Source organism: Sander lucioperca, chromosome 12 (genome assembly GCF_008315115.2).
Source record: "Sander lucioperca isolate FBNREF2018 chromosome 12, SLUC_FBN_1.2, whole genome shotgun sequence".
Lineage (NCBI taxonomy): Eukaryota > Metazoa > Chordata > Actinopteri > Perciformes > Percidae > Sander > Sander lucioperca.
The window spans coordinates 13,719,793-13,740,137 of record NC_050184.1 but is presented as its reverse complement, the minus strand read 5'-3'; the positions used below and the strand labels follow the sequence as shown (position 1 = coordinate 13,740,137).

Sequence of the window (20,345 nt, the reverse complement as noted above, 5' to 3'; positions counted from 1 at the left end):
AAGGTGATTGGCTGCAATCTGCCGCCGCTCCAGGACCTATACGCCACCAGGACTCTGAAGCATGCTGGAAAGATTGTGGCTGACCCCTCCCACCCCGGACACAAGCTCTTTGAGTCACTCCCCTCTGGCAGGAGGATGAGGTCCATCAGGACCAAAACCTCACGCCACATAAACAGTTTTTTCCCCTCCGCCACTAGCCTTATTAACAAGGCCCGGAATCCATCCTGACTCTCTCCACACCCCACTGTAAATACTCTGTACCTACTGTACCTACTCTGTACCTACTCTGCTGTAGCGTTCCTTTTTAAACTGTTTAACTTATTTTACTATTTATTTAATTTTATTTTATCGTTATTAATACATACTGTGTGTATATGTTTATACTTATATTGTTTATATTCTTTTTATCCTTCTTATATTTGTATGTGTGACATGCTCCAACAACACCATGACAAATTCCTCGTATGTGCAACGTACTTGGCAATAAAGCCCTTTCTGATTCTGATTCTGATTCTGATTCTGAACTCATAAATGTTCAGGCAAGCATAATATTTGGTTATTGGTGATGCTATGTGTATATGGCATGCAATTCAAAGATATTGCGGCATTTACTTTCAAACTAATTTGGTCGCTGATGTCCAGATTTGGTACAGTTATAAGACACTTGGGGCAGAGCTGTTTTGCAGGCTGTGACGTTCAGGCAGCTCTGCTTAGGAGTGTGCTTTCAGTTGCACGCCATACTTCTTGCCTTGCTTCCGATGACATCAAGCTCGCTCTGGCATGCACTCTCTCACACAGTGGTTAACATTTTAGCTGTGCTGGCTGCCTGCTCCAAACACCATTAAAAACACTCTGCTTGTATGATCTATTTATTTTTATAAATTCAGAATTTTAGTTTTTAGAAAACAGAATAGGGGCAAGAAACAAATACTTTTCCATACTCTTTTCTTTTTTCCATACTTATCCAGACCTGGAAATTACTGAAATCAACTTCCATACTTACTAAAATAAGCAGTCCGGAATGCTCCTTCGAATGACTATTTTATATACAGTACCATAAGATTTAGGAACCGAGCATCACAGCCTAAGTAATGTCTAATTTATATATTGTACACGTATTTTACATAAAATTTTTTAATGATTACTAATTAAATTCTACCTATTCCATTGATAATAAAAACACTGTTTGTTTGAAGGAATGGCGTCTTCTCCCTTCGGCTGGTGGGATTTAAATTAATTACAATACTTCATTAGTGAATCCTATTAAGAAACCTTGATATATGAAAAAGTGTGTTGTGTTTGTGTATTTGAGTGAATGTGAGAGAGCAAGTGAGAGCAAGGGGAAAATACGAAAAACAACAGAAAAGTTGTGCACTGAAAAAACACTTACTGTACCATAACATCAAACACAGTGTACAGTATACTGACATAAGGCTGTCATACAATGGCAACGTGTTAAGGAGGAGCACGGCAGCCAGTGTACTAAAACAACTATATAAATGTATATTGCCGATATTTATCAAAAAACATTTCTCTCTTTAATTCAGAAATAATTTGGGAAGTACAAAAACAATTGGTGACCATTCGTTTCATACGTAATGCAGGATCTATTCAAATTTACGGGAAACTGAAAAGACCACCTACAAGTACCTGTAGGTTTTCTAACAGACAAGTTCAATGGCTGTCAGTGCTGCCTAAAAGCAAAAATAAGCCTAATTTCTACAACCTTTATATAGGATATTAAGGATAAGACTTGATTATGTGTAACTGAACGTAACTAATGACATGATAATGAAATGTACAGATTCAGTTAAAGTTCGGCAGAAAAATCATTGTTTAAATACATGATGCGCAATTATAAAGCAAATAAGATGCAAACTGAAGACACCTGCTCCACATGGACAGGCAGCTAATAACACAACAGAGACGCACACACTTCACAAACTTCATCATCCCACCCATTTAAAAACTGCAAAATAGACAAGATGAACACACGGTTCTCAAGGGACAGCACCCACCTGAAGAATCCCTTGCAGCCCTCACACGTCATGGCGTTGAAGTGAAAGCCGGTGGCCTTGTCACCGCACACACCGCAGATCCGCGGGGCATTGCGGTCAAACTCGTCCGGCCCGGCCACCGACGTCGTCACCGTCATGGGCTCCATCACTGCAGAGAAAACAACAAAAAAGAGAAGACATTAGAGCCTAGTTGACACTGCTCGCCTGCTCCTAGTTTACGAATGAAACACAAACGTACAAAGATATAAAAAGGTGAGGGATGTCTGTGTGCATCCATGAATTTCACCAACCTCGCCCAAAGCTTAAAAATCAGTTTGTTTCCTCTGCTTGTGTGTTGTGTGGGAGTGTTTGATGGGGAGGTGTGTTTTTCCTCTTCTTATACAAACAGGTGTCAGGCTATTAGCATATTTAGCAAAAGGCATTGACAGCCACACTCAGACTCTCGCAGCTATTGGCTGAATGACTCAGGAGCCACACACACACACACACACACACACACACACACACACACACACACACACACACACACACACACACACACACACACACAAGATTGTGAAATTACAATATTAATGGGAAAGCAAATTAATGACAGAAAGAGGGATATTTGCCATAGGCTAAGAAATGACTGATACATTTAATTCTGCCAAGATGAAAGTGCTCATTTTTTCACACTCAAACCATCTGGCTGGCCGTCCCCTATGAAATAAACAGCAGTAGAGTAACACACACTGACTGGTCAACTGTGAAGCAGTAGAGTAACACACACCGACCGGCCAACTGTGAGCTTACTAATCCATATCAATCGGTACAGAAAGATCCTCTGTTTGAAGTCTGATTGAAGTGATAAGGATACTTTAAGGAGGTCAAAAGGCGAGGCGAAAATATGCAGGAGCAAATGAACACTGTATATTGTAGTTTTGGTGAGTGGGTTTCAAACATGACTGACAAATGCTCAGGGTCTGAGCAGGGTCTTCAATTAAATTGTAATACATATTCTGATGTGACCAATATGTTTCAGCTAAACTGACCAAACCGCAAAGGCCCTTTTCAAGAAAAGAAGTTAGTCAGAGACGCACAAAAACATATTAAATCCAAGTAGATTTAGTGGCCTAAAGTTAGTTTTTGAATGTACTGACAGAAGATTTATCTTTTATTTATCTACTCAAAATGATTAGATAGTTGATGTGAAAATACAGAAACGAGGGGAGAGGGGTATGATAGGCACCATTCGTTATTTTAATAGTATTCATTGTTTTGATTGAATAAAGCTAATGAAGACAAAAGACAAACAGGTGACCAGGTTATTGTCCTTTTAAGGTTGAAGGTTTATTTATCATCATTGTACAACACAGGGTTGCACAACAAAATGCAAGTTGTAGTCCCTTTATGCTAACCTGACGCACCAGATAGTTTGTTACACAGAACCATCTGAGAAGCCATCATTAGAAACTGTTGGGGAAAAAGGCAGGCTTTTTCAAAAAATACCTGGCAGTTGATTGGATCTGTATATCACCTGTCTACTATGTCTGCCATTTTTGTTTAGAACAAAGAGTCGTGGTTGTCACACACGCCTAAACCATGCCAAGAACCTGCCAGTAGCTCCTCCCCGAGGCTGATTGGTTCGGTTCGATGCTAATGCTAAAATCTGAAACGTGTAAAATGGAAATTGTGTTTAAATTTAAGGAAAAGGTCCGAGGGTTAAAGAAAGAGGGAAAGTCAAAACAAAACACTGCAGAAGATTCAAGGAAAAGACTCAAAATGTAACAAAACGATGGAAAAGTCCAATGCAACAAACATATGGTCAGTAGGTTTTTGGTTTTGTAATGCTTAAACAGAGAGATCTGGACCTGTAGATAAACACTATGGAGAAATCCAATGGGTGAGAGAAGGAGAGGTCATGTAAGGGGAAGACAACCAAATGAGGACAAAAAAGGAGGGGTGCAGGCTGCAGAATATAGCCTGTGGGGAGCTGACGTGCATAGAAGTAGGACTCAGACAGTGTAAAATGAGGACAAAGAGATTGGAGGAACTGCCGAGGCAGAGCAACCGATGGCCAAAGAGAAATAATGAAAGAGGGGGAGGCAGGTGAGAGCACAAGTGAAGGATGGAGACAAACATAGTCAGACTCCATTAGCTCTCATTACAACTTGGCTAGTTGAAGCTTCAGCACCGGTTCCCAGGAAAACACTAACATGCGTACACAGACGCATCAGTCCCATTACCCAGAAAGCACCGCACCGGGAAAGCAGGACACACTGTAACGCACACGCACACGCGCACACACACGCACTTCAGTGCAGGCGGAGTATCACTTTAATGCATGTTGACCAGCACTGGGGCTTGTCTCATTCAAAAACATACAAGTGATTTCAGGCTACAGTGTGTGTTGAGGGGTGGGTGAGGAGCGTGTTGACAGACACAAAAACAAGACACGCAATTAGTCATGTAACAAAAACAGCTTTTTCCCCCCGGATGCAGCACCAGGTGAATAATGAAAAGGATGGAGAGGGTGGAATGGAGAGACGGCGGGTCAAACATCCAAGCAGATCTGCAAAAACACCACCAAAACAACCTGCCGTTTCATTAGTGGTGGTGATTAACAACAGTCCGAGTGGGCTCCAGGTCTGTAATTAACAACTCTAGTGTCATTTCTCCTTTAAATCACTTCTCTATAACTCTTTTTTTTTACTCTTTATGTGCTTTCTCTCACTTGTTTCTCATTTGTAATGCTGCTTTGATAATTACCATTCTTATTTATTTATAGTGAGCATGATTAGTTGGTAATAAAAAGGCGGCAGACTTTTTAGCTGACAGGTAATTCAATCTCTCCTTTTTATCTTACTTTCCCTAACACCTTAACAATCCCTGCTCTGTTTTCTCATGTATACACTTGTTTCTATAGATCTGCCAATCAACCTATATCTTCTTTAAGAAAACAAATCAATTAGCATCTTCATCATCACCATCGTCAGAGACAGCAGTCAGGTATGGAAATGATGGTGTAAATGATCATTACGGATAAGGAGAGAGTGTCCTGGTTGTCCTGATTTATTTATATAACATACTTTTGATTAATGTGTTTTCAATATTTGGGCAAAATTGTAGTAGAAGAACAGTCTATACAAGCATTAAAACTAGAGATGTCCCGAGCCAATCCTACTAAAGCTAATCTTACTAAACCCAGGTTGTGCTGATTATTTCTATGAGCTTATACATTTTCATGTTTATTTGGATGCTTAGATACTAGTTAATACTGTATGACATCTATGACAACTAAACAAACTGACTGAATTGAATTGGGAGAGACAAGAGAGGTTATGTTGCTAGACAAAACAGACCTCAGCCGTGTATAATGGATTCATGGATCGACACTGGATAACTGATTTAATAAACGTGTTGCACAACTAAGGTCAGATCATCTCTGTGTATGAGGACGACAACAAGATATAAGCACATACACGGTTGCATACACACATATACAGAGCTGATTATGATTGTAATAGTAGTTTGAAATTATTTACTTCTTTTTTGAAAACAAGCATCATGGTTGGCAAACTATAGAAAATGTGTTTTATTCTATGTATTCCCTAAAGTAGGGCTTCTCAAAGTCTGGACCAAGGTCCGCATCTGGACTGAACGGCGAGTCAATCGGGACCGTGGCCATACCTCGTGTTATGAATACAATACCTTATTAAGTGTAACATTTTCTATTTTTTAATACATTTTCTATTGATCAATACATTGTTAGTGACGTTGAATATACAGTAGTGGTGTAACGGACTGAAGTTAATCCGTAATCCGTACGGATTCCCCCCCTTCCCCACAGTTTGGCACGCACCGCGGATTAATTGCAAAGTTTAACCATCATAGTGTGTAATAGAGTTTTTACAGCTGCTGTTAAGTGAACTGGGCGCAGCAGAGCCGTCGCCTTGGCAGCTTGTTCAAGTCACACTGAGTCAGGGCAATACCAACGAAGTGGTCGCTTGTGGTGAAAACAAAGCAGGTATAAAAGTGTGGTTACGCTCACTGCGATATAATATAATGGCGAGCCGTTGCACTTCCTCTGAGACACACACAACAGCGTCTCCATTAGAGGATGGATACCCGAACCGAGCCGGTCGGGACTCGACGGTACCCGGCGGGCCAGGCCGGGTTATGACAGATATTTAGAAATGATGTTCGGGTTCGGGTTGAGCTCGGTCACGTCAGCGCGATAAGGCATTGAACATTTTAAATTTAAAAAAGCTTATTATGTATGTACGCGCCTGTGTTAACGTGCGGGTGTTGCCCCGTGTGAGCTGATGCGCTCATCTGTTGACATTTCCGAATGCCTTCCTACAGTTGCTTAATAAAAGTGGGCTTTCCACACAAACAAATGTACATGTGTCATTAGTATGAGAAAAAAAATGAGATTTTAACTGTGTCGGGCTCGGGTCGGGCTTGGACAGAAAAATGCGGCCCGATCTGCACTCTAGTCTCCATGCCCTGGTGACAGACTGACAGGCTGGAGGTTGTAGGGACAGGTTAAGGAGGGGAGAGGTTTTATTTTGTGTGGTGTGTTAAATTATTTAAATAAATTAAATGTAAATAGGATAAATAGGTTTGGACATTTTTTTACAATGAAAAAATATTTTTTGGGCATTACAGAGAGAAAGTAGGCTACCAAAAAAAAAAAAAAAGTACTGGCACAGAGTTCCAGGTACAGGTACAAAAGTTGACCTGGAAAATCAAGTACTCAACTTGAATTTATGTTGCTTAAAAGTTAAAAGGGAGTTGATTAAATGGTATTTTCTTATTGCCACTCATTCCGGACCTCAATTTAAAATCTTGTTATAGAACCCCTGCCCTAAAACATCTATTCTATTATCTGGTTATTACAGTAAAGTAGAAATTAGATTGTTGTGAAAATATAACTAACTCTATACTTTAGTCATGAATTTTTACATCCTCATCTCGAAAGAACTATAAGTAAATACATATGTATTGTACAATAGGGTTTCACACATATATCTGTACTTTTCTAGATTACTTTAAAGGTGTCTTTATTTAGATATTAGGCATATTAGAAAAAAAAAATAGGCTATGTGATATGATAGTTATTTTACAGAACTACCAGGTCATACAAATTAGGGATCGACCGACACTGTTTTTTCAAGGCCGATACCGATGAAACCGGTAACCGATATTTGGAACCAATATACATTTACAATGAAAATGAAAATCTTTAAGTCAAAATTAAGATTTTGGAATGTTACAAAGACCAACACAAAACTTTGTTTAAATGCTTTAAGCAATTATTTAATAAAGGAGAAACTTTCAACATAATACACAGTAAAAGATAGTCAGATAGTGTTGTGGCCAGGACATTAAGTCAGACTCAGTGGTGAGTGAAACCGAAGCAGAGGGACAGACAGAGAGCTGTAGCTGAGCCAAATGAATGAACTTTATTGGTAAAATAAAACACAGATACAGATAATCTGCAAACTGCCAAAAAACAGGCCGATAATCGGTCTATCGCTAATACAAATGCATGATTTAGGTGTCATGGCAAGGTGTTGATTTTGTGGATCTCTACAGTCTCGCTTTGCCAGACCCTCCTCCAAAGCGCACTGAAGGAGGGTCTGGCTACTCCACACAGCATTCGGGAATGGGAGGAAAACGTGCCCTGGTTTATTGGCATTTCTTTAAACCAATCAGAATCGTCATGGGCAGTGCTAAACTCCGCACAGAGCTGCTGCAAAATAGTCGTGCGAGAGAAAACTCAGATTGGACAGATATTCTAGCTAGCTGTCTCAATTTACCCTGCAGAGATCTGAAGAGCAGTTAACCATAGTCCTCAGAAATCCACAGAATTTAAAATTCCAACACAAAGAAAGCAGAAGGAAACGGAAAATACATGCATCCGGTGGAATTTCCTGCAGCACCGGAGCAATCCCGGAAGTGGAACACGAAGGATATAGACTAGTCCCTACATTACAGAAGAGTCCCTCCATACAGTATCCTCCTGACTTACCAAAGAAGAACTCCTTGGTGTTATCTTTAGCCAGCTGACTGTCCCAAGATGTGTTGTTTACCATATACTGTAGAAGTGGAACTGGCTTGTTGTTGTCAAGCTAGCCCACCGCTGTTCACCTTGTATCCCCTGTTACAGCCTTGTGACTCCTATCACTCACTGCACCTACAGTCCTTGCTGGTGTTGACACAATAACACAATCCAATGCTACGTCAATAGTGTTGCGAAAGACTGAACACTAAAAACAAACTTTTGTAAACTGTCAGAGTTTTACCAACTTTGACTAGCCTAAATGAAATCCATGAGATTAATTCCCACTTCAAAGTTGTGTCCTGAGGGTGTATATGTGCAGACTGGACATAAATACATAAAATATGTATCTTAGACGACATGTACTACAACATTTAGAATCAAATCACTAAAAAACATAACAAAAGTATCAAACACTCCTGATTTTTAACAGGACTCCAGTCCAGGAGCATAAATGTTTTTTTTCTTGTTAACCAAATGCACTGCAGTCATATTCATATTCAACTTTTTATCTATGAAACACTGGTACTCACGTCACATTTCTTGTGTCATTCCAACAGTCGTCAACCCATCCCAAATATCTGTTTTTCTTTTTTCCATTTGTGTTTCACTTTGCTTTTTCTCTCTCCCTCCCTTCTCACTAATTTCACTCGCCAGCCTCAGCTGTAAACACATTTGTCCATGTTGCTTCTGAGAGCTATGCAGAGTCGGCTACAAGTGCCATCTAATGTCAACAGATGAAACATTTAGTAAGAGGGATAATCAGGCCGGAATACAGCAGAGCCGCTCTGTCTGTTTTTGCTGATGCTGATGTTATTTCCCTCGTCGAAGGAGAGAGAGAGAATAGTTTGTTTTTCTGTTTACACACAAATGACACGTATATAATTCAGAAAATGCATCAAAATACAGCAAAGCTCTGTTATATTCATTCAGTCATTATAGGACCAGCCTGTAATGGCCAATTCAATGCTGCAGTGCACCTGTAAAGGTTATTGAAGGGGTGCTTGTTGCCCTAGGTCAAAACATGCTTTTAGTTATTTTGGGTTCTTGACTGATTCATGTAACACGTCATATACTTGAAAACTGGCATAAAAACAAGATCTTTCCACTCAAGCTGCAATTTCTGTGCCTAAAAAAAGTGAAGCAAATGCGGAGCTGCCTAAAACCTGCATTCTATCTAATTTCCAGCAGGGGCGACTCCACTGTCTCAGAAAACAAAGTCAGTTTCTATAGAAGTCTATGGGAAAATGACTGAAAAACGAGTTGATGGCCTCAATCGCTAGTTTCCTCTTCAATACAGCATGATGTTCATTTTGTAAAGTATACAGTCCTTCCAGAAAAATGTTTTGATGAAAATCAAAAAATGAGTTTTTTTGTGATTGTCGCGGGCAAAAATCCTTGATTATGCGGCACGTTTTCTTAAAAAATGCAATGGAATATGCGGGATATTTATGCAATTTTATGCGATGAAATTGCGGGAACTTGCAAAAATTGTGGGAACTTGCAAAAACTGCAGTTTCATCATGGCTTCATCGCAGGGTTTGCAGCTTTTCGCTAATGTTCACGTCGCGTAATTACGCCACTTCATAACGTTCCCATGGCAACAGGGGAAAATGGCTGCTCTTGTGTGAAGCAAATGCAACATTTTTCAACTTTCTGCTAAGATATATGTGACTTTTTTGCAACGAAAATGCGGGGATTATGAAATCATGCAAGCCCCGCATATTTTGTACGAAAATCGGCAATTTATGCAGCGAAAGTGCGACGTATTTGAAAAAATGCGGCCCCCGCATAAATATGCGGACTTTGGCTGATTATGCATTGAATTATGCAATCGCATAATCGCGTTTTTCTGCAGGGACTGAGTATATTCCTATTGATTTAAAAATAAATGATACAGCAGAGGGGCGTGGCTACACGTCGACCTGTCAATCATGCTAGAAGCTTAGCAATGCTTATCCATGGCCGTGATTGAAATAGCCGTGAAATAACTTGTTTTTGGGTGTTGTCCATGTTTTTATCTTAAACTTTGACTTTGAGGTCTGGCAAAGCGAGACTAACCTGCCAGTAAAACTCCGTTGGATGACTTGCGTCAGAGGGGTTGAAAATCTGCGACTTTCCCTCTTTAGCGCCATTAAAGGACAACTTACAAACTTACAAAGTTCTCAATGCTTCGGTTAACATTTAGGGACCCTCATTATGCTACAGTTGAAGTTTGGTGATATTTTGAGCCTTTTTAGTGGTACAAAATAGCGATTTGTTTTTACTTTCCCTGTGCCCCGAATACTAGCGTTGTAAGCTAATCAGCGGTCCGTGCTAGCTTCTTTCAAGCTACAAACACATTCGATTAGCATGAAAACATGTCCCAGAGAACGATCGAGTGGGTACACATCTGTTATTAACCCCTAGGTTCATTTTGCGCCAGAATTGTCCTTTAAAACCATACACAACACCGGCTTAGCCACGTCACCCTCCCGAGCTCCACCCTTTTGTCCAAATATGGTCACTTCTGGCTCCAAATACCAAGATGGTGATGGCCAAAATGCAAAGTCCTGGTTTCAAAAACAGCAGTCCACAGACCAATGAGGATGTCACCGATGCTACGTCAACTATTTTACAGTCTATGTTCCCAATTCATCTTACCTAATGCTAACAAAGGAGGATTTAACTTTGCTTTTACCGCCTGTAATTGTGAAACTATCAACCCTGTCCCCTAAAGAATTATGTTTTCAAACAACTAAACTGCATTCTCAAATACGTTTTGAGAGAAAAGTATTTTCTCCTGGATTACATTTATTAATTATTATTTATTAAGTCCTCATACCAGAAACGCTCGCAGTTTAAAACACGTGGTTAAGATGGTTGAATTGAAAGAGAACTACGTGATTTAGGAAAATATCACGGTTTGGGTTAAAAGGAGAATTCCGGTCGATTTCAACACGTAGCTCTGTTGTTTGTAAATTTGGAGTGCTGTCAGTAGCGAGAAAAACCAAAACAATCTGTGTTGCCTACACCGTTAGGCAACACAGATGGCTACGTGTTGAAATCGACCGGAATTCTCCTTTAAAATAAGTATGTTTATTACGTTACTTACATACGTAAGTTAAGTATGTTTGTAAGTTAAGTGTTGCGTAAGTTAATTTACATACGTAGGTTAAAATAGGTCAACATTGACTTTTGGTTTCACACGGGTCTCCTCTGTGAAAGTCCAGTGTTTGTTTGACCCATCCATCCACACTTTTACGATTAGAAACGTATTTGTGATAGGCCTATGTGTCAATAACAAACCAGGACAAAATGTTACAAAAACAAAAAAAAACACCAAATCTCTAATAATAATAATGCATGAGAACGTTCATATTTAAAAAAATATTTAAAAATGTATACCAATAATTTCCACATTGATAATAAACACCCCCTACTGCAACGAAAGGTACTCTAACAAAGCCCACCCAGGTCAGTTTACAACAGTGTAGAAAGTAACCTCCTTCAAAACTTCATTTAGCTCTCTTGTAACTTTCTGTCTGCTTTTCTTTTCTCTTTCACTCAGTCCAGCCCCTTCTGTACCCCTCAGAGGCCAGTCAAACTTCTGTGCTGCGTTTGTTTGGCTTCCCTCCTATGATATATCTGATGTTCCTGTTTGCAAAACCTACACAGCCAATGAGCTGCTAAAACAAGATCACCTGACTGGGAAGGAGTCAAGAGTAACATGTCCAGTGGTATGTATCAAGAATTACTATGTACTCTAAATACTATACATTCATTTTTGGTCAGCTTGGCCTACCAGTTTGTGTACATGTTACTGTTTATGAGGCTTTCAGTAAAAGGGAGCATGAGGTGGACTTATCAATGTATTGATTAACCTGCACCAGTACCATTAAATATCATCACCATGATTGAGCATTTTGTCACTACAACACTGAGACCAAGCCTGAGAATCAATGACCATCTGGTGGCCTTGACCAAAATGTGCCGTTTTACACAATCTGAGAAATGCTTTCAGAAACCACAGGCCGACAAAACTTACTTTTATTATTGTGGATTTTGTTTAGAAGGGTTTAAGTTGCTGAACAATCCTTTTTTCTCCTTTGTCTCAATAACTGCTCTATTAGAATAAATGGTGGTTTGTGTACAGAAACATTGAGTGATACATCCACTTTTTACAATATAATCTACCACATATGGGAATTAAACTGTATTTCAGTACTGTGAAAATTATATATATATATATATATATATATATAAAAGAAAAGAAAAAATCTCTCAGGAAGCCCACTCTGATCAAAAAGGGACATTGCTACAATTCAAATATTTATCAAACTATATGCCTAGCAGAGTGGATAAGATGAACATACTTACCGGGAAGCTTCTTTGCCAGTATCTAGTATCATAAACGCACTAAAGGAATATTTAGCATTCTTGTTTGACTGGTGCCTTTTATATCCCATGTTTACAGAGTGGCCATGCGCTGCTGAAGTGGTTTGAACTTGTCGACAGGGAAGCATAAAGGTTAAAGAGATAGTCCCTAAAACTGAGGACCTGAGTCCACACACCACCATACCAGCAGGCATCAACACTACACAAGTGTCCCTGAACTACTGAACCTGAGCTGCAGGGCTGCTGCCCCGCAGCTGACCCTGACCTCTGACCTCCCAGTGGAGGTGGCAATAGAAAAGAGGATTTCACAGGGATCCATAAAGTTACACCATTGTCTGAAGGAGGACGCTCTTTGTTTAAATCGCCGTCTGCTTACAAAGAAGAAGTTGACTTTTGTTTCATCTGCACTGACTATGGAAATTTTGTGTTTTGAGATTTTGCTGATAAGATGCACAACACAAGGTAGAGATGCTTAGTCCAGTAAAAAAAGGGGGCCAACAATAAATTAGGCTTGCTGCAGAAGCCGGTGTTACACAGTGTCTGGGCGTAAAGAGGAGAAAGACAAGCCTCCTCTTCCTCTCTGCTCCCTCAGGTGGGTTGTACTTCATTCCTACAAAAGGTTGTGATACTCCCACTCTCTCCTTCCACATAGTTTGTCTTCAAAACTCAGCAGAAACCCAGTACAGCCCAGTCCTGTATAAGGCTCAGTATAGGAGGGTAGGAAATGGAAATCTGTTACTAGAGGGGCTCACTCTATAGGCGGCACAACAGGGCGCATGGCCTACTTTTACCACTAGCTGCCTCACAGTGGGCCCCACAAACAGCTAACCGCCATGAACTCCAGTCCAGTACAATACAACAAAGCAGCAGCCAGGCCAGAGCACAGGCAAAATCCCACCACTCGAAAACCAAAAGGCCACTCCTTATGTTTCCTAAGCAGACACTTCTGGCTCTGTCATCTTTGGGTTGGACTTGTGTATTGATACTGGACAGTAAAATGAGTGGAATTCTGTTTGACCAATTTAAAAAAGGTCATTCCCCAGGTATTTGATTCCTGTTTGGCTCCATAAATCCTGATCAAAGGTAATTTAAGAAATCACAGAGGTGTAGCGGCATGTGAACCCAAACAACCTGCTTTGGGCCTAAACCTCAATGTGGGACACAAAGATCAAAGCCAGTGGGTTTTTTTTTTCTCTAAGTTGGTACTCAACCGTGGGTTATGGAAAGATTAAAACGGGTCCACAGGCAAAGCCGTCCCCAGTCCTACTAATCTCAGGTGACCTGAACATAATATTCTAATTTGCATATAGTTTAACAATCTTGACTACTAATTTCTATTTTTTTCCAGCCCCATTCATACCAACGAAGGAAGGCTAAATAACAGAATCACCTCAGTCTTTGTATAACGCAATACAGTTCAACAGCACCACAAACGCCATCATTCAACACCCTTCGAAAACAAAACATTATAACCTTCATTAAGGTAAAAAAATGATTGCAGGACTGCTGTATTAGACTGCATTAGTTTTAGCTAGAAGTACCAAATAAACTAGCTAATGTTTTTGCTAAAGCTGGAGTGATTACGCAACAAAAAACGTTACTGCAAACTGTACTGGTTAAAACAATATAAACTGTAGATACTTTTACATAATCAAACAACATTATAAGGACTGGAACATGAAGTAAACACGTTAGGAATGTATGAAAAAGTGCAAATATTTACACAGAAGAATAAAGTGAGTGCAAAAAAATTATACAGTAATAGGTTGAGAAGTGCATAATGAGGTGGACTTATCAATGTATTGATACAGAGTACAGAGAAGGGAGAGCTCTGGTTTTATCCAAGCAGATGCCTGCACATCCGACGAATGAGCCTGAGGCCATAAAAAGGAAGGGGGCCTGAATGTGTGTGTGTGTGTGTGTGTGTGTGTGTGTGTGTGTGTGTGTGTGTGTGTGTGTGTGTGTGTGTGTGTGAGAGAAAGATAATTTAGAGTCCCAATTGGCTGCAGAAGTATGCTACACAAAGGGACTGATGTGATTGGTTGGTATGTGGCGCACCCCCTGACACATGCACAAATACACACACGTACACAGACTCACAAATAAGTAGTCCTCGATTCAACCAATTTAGTCTCACACAACTATCCACATCTAATCAAACCCTTTGAAACAGACTTCAGTGAGATCTTTGTCTGCAATCTACACAAAATATTTCAAACCAATGAGATGCTTCTATAGGTTTTTTTTTCTAATCTATTCAAAAATAAAACCAGAAAAATATCTCTTTAGTTATCCAGAAAGTCGTATAGGCCTACTGACTTGTAGAAGCAGCTGTCAGATTCAGTCTGTGCTTCGTAAAATGTCCAGATGGTTGAAAAAGTTCGGGAGGTGTTATAGACCCAAGCCATGCTGGAAATGCAAATTTCAAACCAAATTTCAATTTATCGTCCATTTGTGAACTTTTGTGACCCAACGTAGACGTGACTGGTCGATAATTGTAGCTGCAGAAACAAAGTCACATATCTTTGCTGATCCAGCTGTTGTTATTAACACACAGTTATCAACACACTGTTTTACAAGAATGTCATTATGAATTAATCAAATCTCTTATCTTAAAAATGCTCCAAAATACCAGGCTTTGAGGACACCTCTGATCATTAAGATATATATTGGATGAAAGTGGCCCGGTGGACACACACACACACACACACACACACACACACACACACACCATTTGCAGTGCATTCCCACACTTATACAAACAAAATCCACATATAATCTTTCCTGCCATGAAACTGGTAAAATTATGAGTAATCCATCTCATCTAACTCCCAAGTGATTGCATATAACATTGAAATGTGGTGTCTGATTATATTAAAATTCCATCTATTTAAGACAGTATTTAAATCTGTTTTGACCAAGGGCTGGCATCCTCTCCTGCCGCCAATCCACAACAGCAGCTTTGAACTTTAAACCTTGTTTTCTCTGCAGAGGATGAAAACGAACAGGCCGTCGGGCTGTTGGCAGGCTGACAAGGAGACAGAAGAGGGAGGAGCGAGAGGAAGAGAGGGAGAGACAGAGAGGAGCTTGTAAAGAAAGGAATGAAGTAATGAAAAACAATAAGGTGGGAACTGAGGAATGAAAGGAGAAAGTGAAAGAGAGAAGGATTGAAGGGGTAAGAGGGGAGAAAAAAAACAGGCAGAAAGGGGAAAAAGGCTGGTGAAAGAAACAAGAAATTTGGCAAGTGGTTGAAAAAAATGCATAAGAAAAAAGGTATAAGAAAATAAAGAGGCAAGTAACTGATAACGACTGGAAGAAAATGATAAACTCTTTCAATTACACACTACATTTCTTCTAGTGCCACCCTCGGGCCAAAATGTCACGTTTTGCACAGAACTTGGACTTTTTTTCAAATGTGATATGCCCAGCGCTGTTTCTGACAGCTTAATCGTCATGGCTTAAGAACTGAGGCTGTAAATCACAGAGTACAAAGTATACACACTGAGTGAGAGGCGTATTCCTAGCACAGAGCCCATTCATCTTCAAAGTGTACCTCATTTTGTTGTTGTTTGTCAGTGTTAACAGAACCTAGAGGCATGTGAAGTGTACAATGAAGCGTTCTGGGCAGAAGTCCAACCAGAGGAGGGTTTACATAATACCGTAGAGAGTAGGTTAGAAAGCCGACAGCCCTACCTGCTTACATTATTTGCAGTATATGCTTACACTGTCTTTAATATATGTAACATTTCCAAAACAAAGCAATAGCTTGACAAGACTGAGAGAATAATCCCTCTCTCAGTCTCTCTACATGCATGCACAGATGAGCTGAAGCTCACTCATCATGGCTGATCAATACATTCTTGTCAATTGCTGACCTAGAATATGTGAATAAGGGCAAATCCAAGTAGGGTGATTGACTTTTCCTCTAATCCAACAACACAGCGATGTAAAAATATTAAGGGTGTCACCGAAATTAAGTCACAATCTCGAATTTTGAATTAAAAAATGGAACCGTCGATGCTGCCACGCCCCCATCTCACGTCCGGTCGGCTTTGTCAAGCGGAAAAAAACAGGTGTGCTGCAAGTCAACCTCCTCGATAGAACTTGAACCCCTCCTCTTTCACTGAAGTCGCCGGTGTGGAAGTATTTTGGATTTCCAGTGAGTTATGTTGACAATGTTCGCGTTGATGACAAAAAAGCCACAGTTTGCAAGCTCTGCTATGTGCGTGTACCATATTCTGTGTGTTTACCATTGCACATTAGCCTAGCAGCTAGCGGAGTTTTCCTCTGTTTATAGCTTAATCCCTACAAAACCGCACAGTTGAATTTCAGCATGCATGCACATTTTGTAGCCTAAACAGAGCAGCTTATATTGGTTATATTAGAGAGAGCAACAAGTTAGCGGACTGCCGAGTCTGGAAGACGACGTTGGGGGCTTAAAACACCAAACACCGCTGTGGCTGCGAAGCGTCTGCCCTCAGCATTGTCGGCAAACTTTTTTTTCCTTTTTACTTTATTGACAAATTGTCAAGTTTCCAATTGACTGAAGATATACATAGTAAGTTATTGTTACATTATGTTGTTAATAAATGTTTTAAATTTGACAATGTATTGTGGTACATTGCAAACAAAGGTCAGATATTATATTGCATAAAAGTCTAAAAATGGTAAACCTGTGCTTTAAAAAAAAACACAAACAAAAATCGAGCTGTGACTTTAGAATCAAAAATGTAATCGAATCGAGGATTTGGAGAATCTTGACACCCCTAAAAAAGAATATGTAATGTTGTATCATTGTAGGGTTAGTCTGGCTAGTCCACACAGCATTCCGGGATGGTAGAAAAACGTGCTCTGGTTTATTGGCATTTCTTTAAACCAATCACAATCAAACAGGGCGGTGCTAAGCACTGCACTGAGCCCCGGTGCCACAGCAAAATAGCCTCGGGAAGGAACGTTGTGGTTTAACGTGTACATTCAAAAGTTGTTTTAGTCGTGCAACAGAAAACTCAGATTGGACAGATAGTCTAGCGGGCTGACTTGATTTACCCTGCAGAGATCTGAGGAGCAGTTAACCATAGTCCTCATAAATCAACCGCAGTTCAAAATTACACCACAAAGAAAGCGGAAGGTAATGGGACATCCGAAAATGGACATCCGAAAAGACGAAATTTCTGTTGCGAAATTTCCATCAGCAACAGAGCAATCCCGGAATTGGAAGGTCGTGGATATAGACTATTGTAGGGTTAATAAAAGTATCTAGCATAATGTTAAACACTGTTGGTTTGCTAGTTCACAAAGCTAAAATGCTACATGTTGACAGTTTTACTTACAAACCTCACAGAGGAGCCAATGTCCAGCTGTTGAGTAGGGAAAATATCATCACACAGCCGCTGTGTTTGATTTTAGCATGGAAACAATGGCTGTCTGATTTTGAAGATGCCTCTGACTTCACTCAGAGGTGGACCAAGTAAAACAAATGACTCATTCATACAGGCTGTAATTCAGGACAGATCTCCAATGACACACAGCACGCTGGTAATGTCAGATTTGTATGTCCACATACAGTAGGGGACATACACAAACATTAAAACTCCACATTCAATTAATAATTAAAATTCTACATCAAATATGCCTTGTCTTTGCTTCTTAGAAGGCCAAATTCCCATCACAACTAATATTGCCTAAGCACACATTTAACTCCAAGCTAAATATGTTTTGACAACATTAAGATAAATTACCAGTTGTTTTCTCTGAAGATTTCACAGACTTCTGCTCCGACTCGTTAGGCAACGGTCGCAACAGCCTCATTTGTGAAAGAAAAGAAGCTACCTGAGCATTCACATAGTGTGTGTGTGTGTGTGTGTGTGTGTGTGTGTGTGTGTGTGTGTGTGTGTGTGTGTGTGTGTCTCTGTGTGTAGCTCAGCAAAAGCAACTGGATGCTTGTATTTATCTTTTCATGACGAACAACCACCAATAACAAACCACACAAAGTAATGTAAATGACTCTAACTACACTCTATTACTCCAATTAGAATCTCAGCACCAGTCTCAGGACAAACACACTTAATAGCAAACTTAACATGCTCAATCAATTCATTTGTAGGGGACTTCATAAAACCCATCAAAAGTACCACATATTATATCATTGCGTTGACAACTAAACGTGAATGCCCATCAAATTAGCAGAAAGATGTCTACAAAAAAAGAAAAAAATCCATATTTAACCTAAAATTATACCACAAAAATGGAGAAAAGAACAGAGAATAGTACAATTGTGACCGTACCAGTGTAGACCTGACTGATTCTGAACATTGAATCCAAAACAAAGTAAATGAAGTGTTTTCTGTTTGTTTGTTTGTTTGTTTGTTTGTTTGTTTGTTTGTTTGTTTCTAGCCACCTACAATTTCTTTGTTTTGTTTGTCTGGTTTCTCATCTGGTTTTGTTTCTTCAAAATGAATGCTTATTTAATTGCAAAACAAAGCATACATACCAAACACACCAGAATATGGCCATTGAAGTACACAAAATGCAATTGCTGGCATATCCTGTCATGAGTCATACATTACTCATGAAGCACAGGTTTATGACTCCATTATTAAAACAAAACGAGTGTCAAAAATGTTTTTCTTAACATATCATTTGGACTATTTCTATTCTTACATTGCAGGTGGCATCCCAATGTCCTTCCTAGAATGAAAACCATGTTGTATATATGCATGCATACATTTGTTACATTACCAACCTATGAATCATAACAGAGGCCTAATGCAAAATAACACTGACATTGACACACTTTTAGCTTCCTTTTGGTGGAAACTGAGGAATACACAGACTTGCTGGGAATAAATAACAAAAGATAAATACTATTTGATGTAAAGGAAACAATATGACGCCCAGCAGCATTGGCAGCTCCTACTGACCTTTTACTGCTATGAGAGAGCTTCCTCCATTATTCTCCCAGCAGCCAAACACAGTAGCTTACAGTCTACACTCCTCCACACAAAATCTCCCTTGGTTCAAGGCTACAGTATGACTCCCACTTCAGGCTCTTCCTCCGTCTTCCTTCTTCCGGTTTAACTCTCTAGCTGCTTCAACGATTTGGATATTCATCGATACTCCCTGCGCTCCCACGCCTTGCCTTTTCCTTTACACCTTGACTACTTCCTCCCACTACTCCCACCACACCAATAACTTCCTTTCATTGCTCTCCCTCTCTCTTCTGCCAGAAGCTTTCAAATTTGATGCAGCAAAAACCACTGCAGCCTGTAGCTAGGTCAGTGTTGACGTAGTCTGGATTGACGGAAGTACATTTCCAGGATAATTGCCTGACATCCCGCCCTCACGCATGCAAACAACCCGGAGTGTTTTTTTCTCCTATCCCAGAATATTGTGTGAAGTAGCCAGACCTTACTCCCAAGCGCTGTGGAGATAGGTCTGGCAATGCGAGACTAGTGTTGACGAGTAATGGGGGCAAAGGGCCAACAAGGTGAAACTTGAAAGTTAATGGTTAACCTGATAATTGGGGTCAGCAGGCTGGGGGCAAACTTCACAAATATAGCACAAGCCACCACTGACATGAGTAAAGGGTTTAAGGAAGGGAATTGGGGTGTGAAACAGGAAAAATAATGTAGAACAGGGGTCACCAACCTTTTTGAAACTGAGAGCTACTTCATGGGTACTGAGTCATACGAAGGGCTACCAGTTTGAATAAAAATTTCTGAAATAACAAATTTGTTCAGTTTGCCTTTAGTTATATATGATTATTAATGATTAATGATAGTCATCTATGTGAAGACACTGATCACGTTAATGATTTCTCATTATCAATAATTATCAACAATGACTTAACAAGGTGGGAAACAGATAATATCAATATTCAATTTTCATTTTTAGAACAGGCCTGA

At 39.9% G+C, this 20,345-nt stretch overlaps 1 protein-coding gene across 5 annotated transcripts in view; it reads right to left on the bottom strand.

Annotated features, from left to right (window-relative positions):
* Positions 1 to 20,345, bottom strand: part of LOC116040711 (vitamin D3 receptor A) — an 82,538-nt gene that overhangs the window by 24,000 nt on the left and 38,193 nt on the right. For 3 of the 5 annotated variants that reach the window (XM_031286287.2, XM_031286288.2, XM_036007993.1), the window contains exon 2: positions 2,019 to 2,166. In XM_031286287.2, coding sequence (XP_031142147.1) covers positions 2,019 to 2,164 — 146 coding nt within the window. In that variant the 5' untranslated portion in view covers positions 2,165 to 2,166. Of the gene's footprint in view, positions 1 to 2,018; positions 2,167 to 8,737; positions 8,743 to 19,361; positions 19,444 to 20,345 lie in introns of those variants that run through there. The other 2 variants (XM_031286289.2, XM_031286290.2) reach the window with 2 other exon arrangements.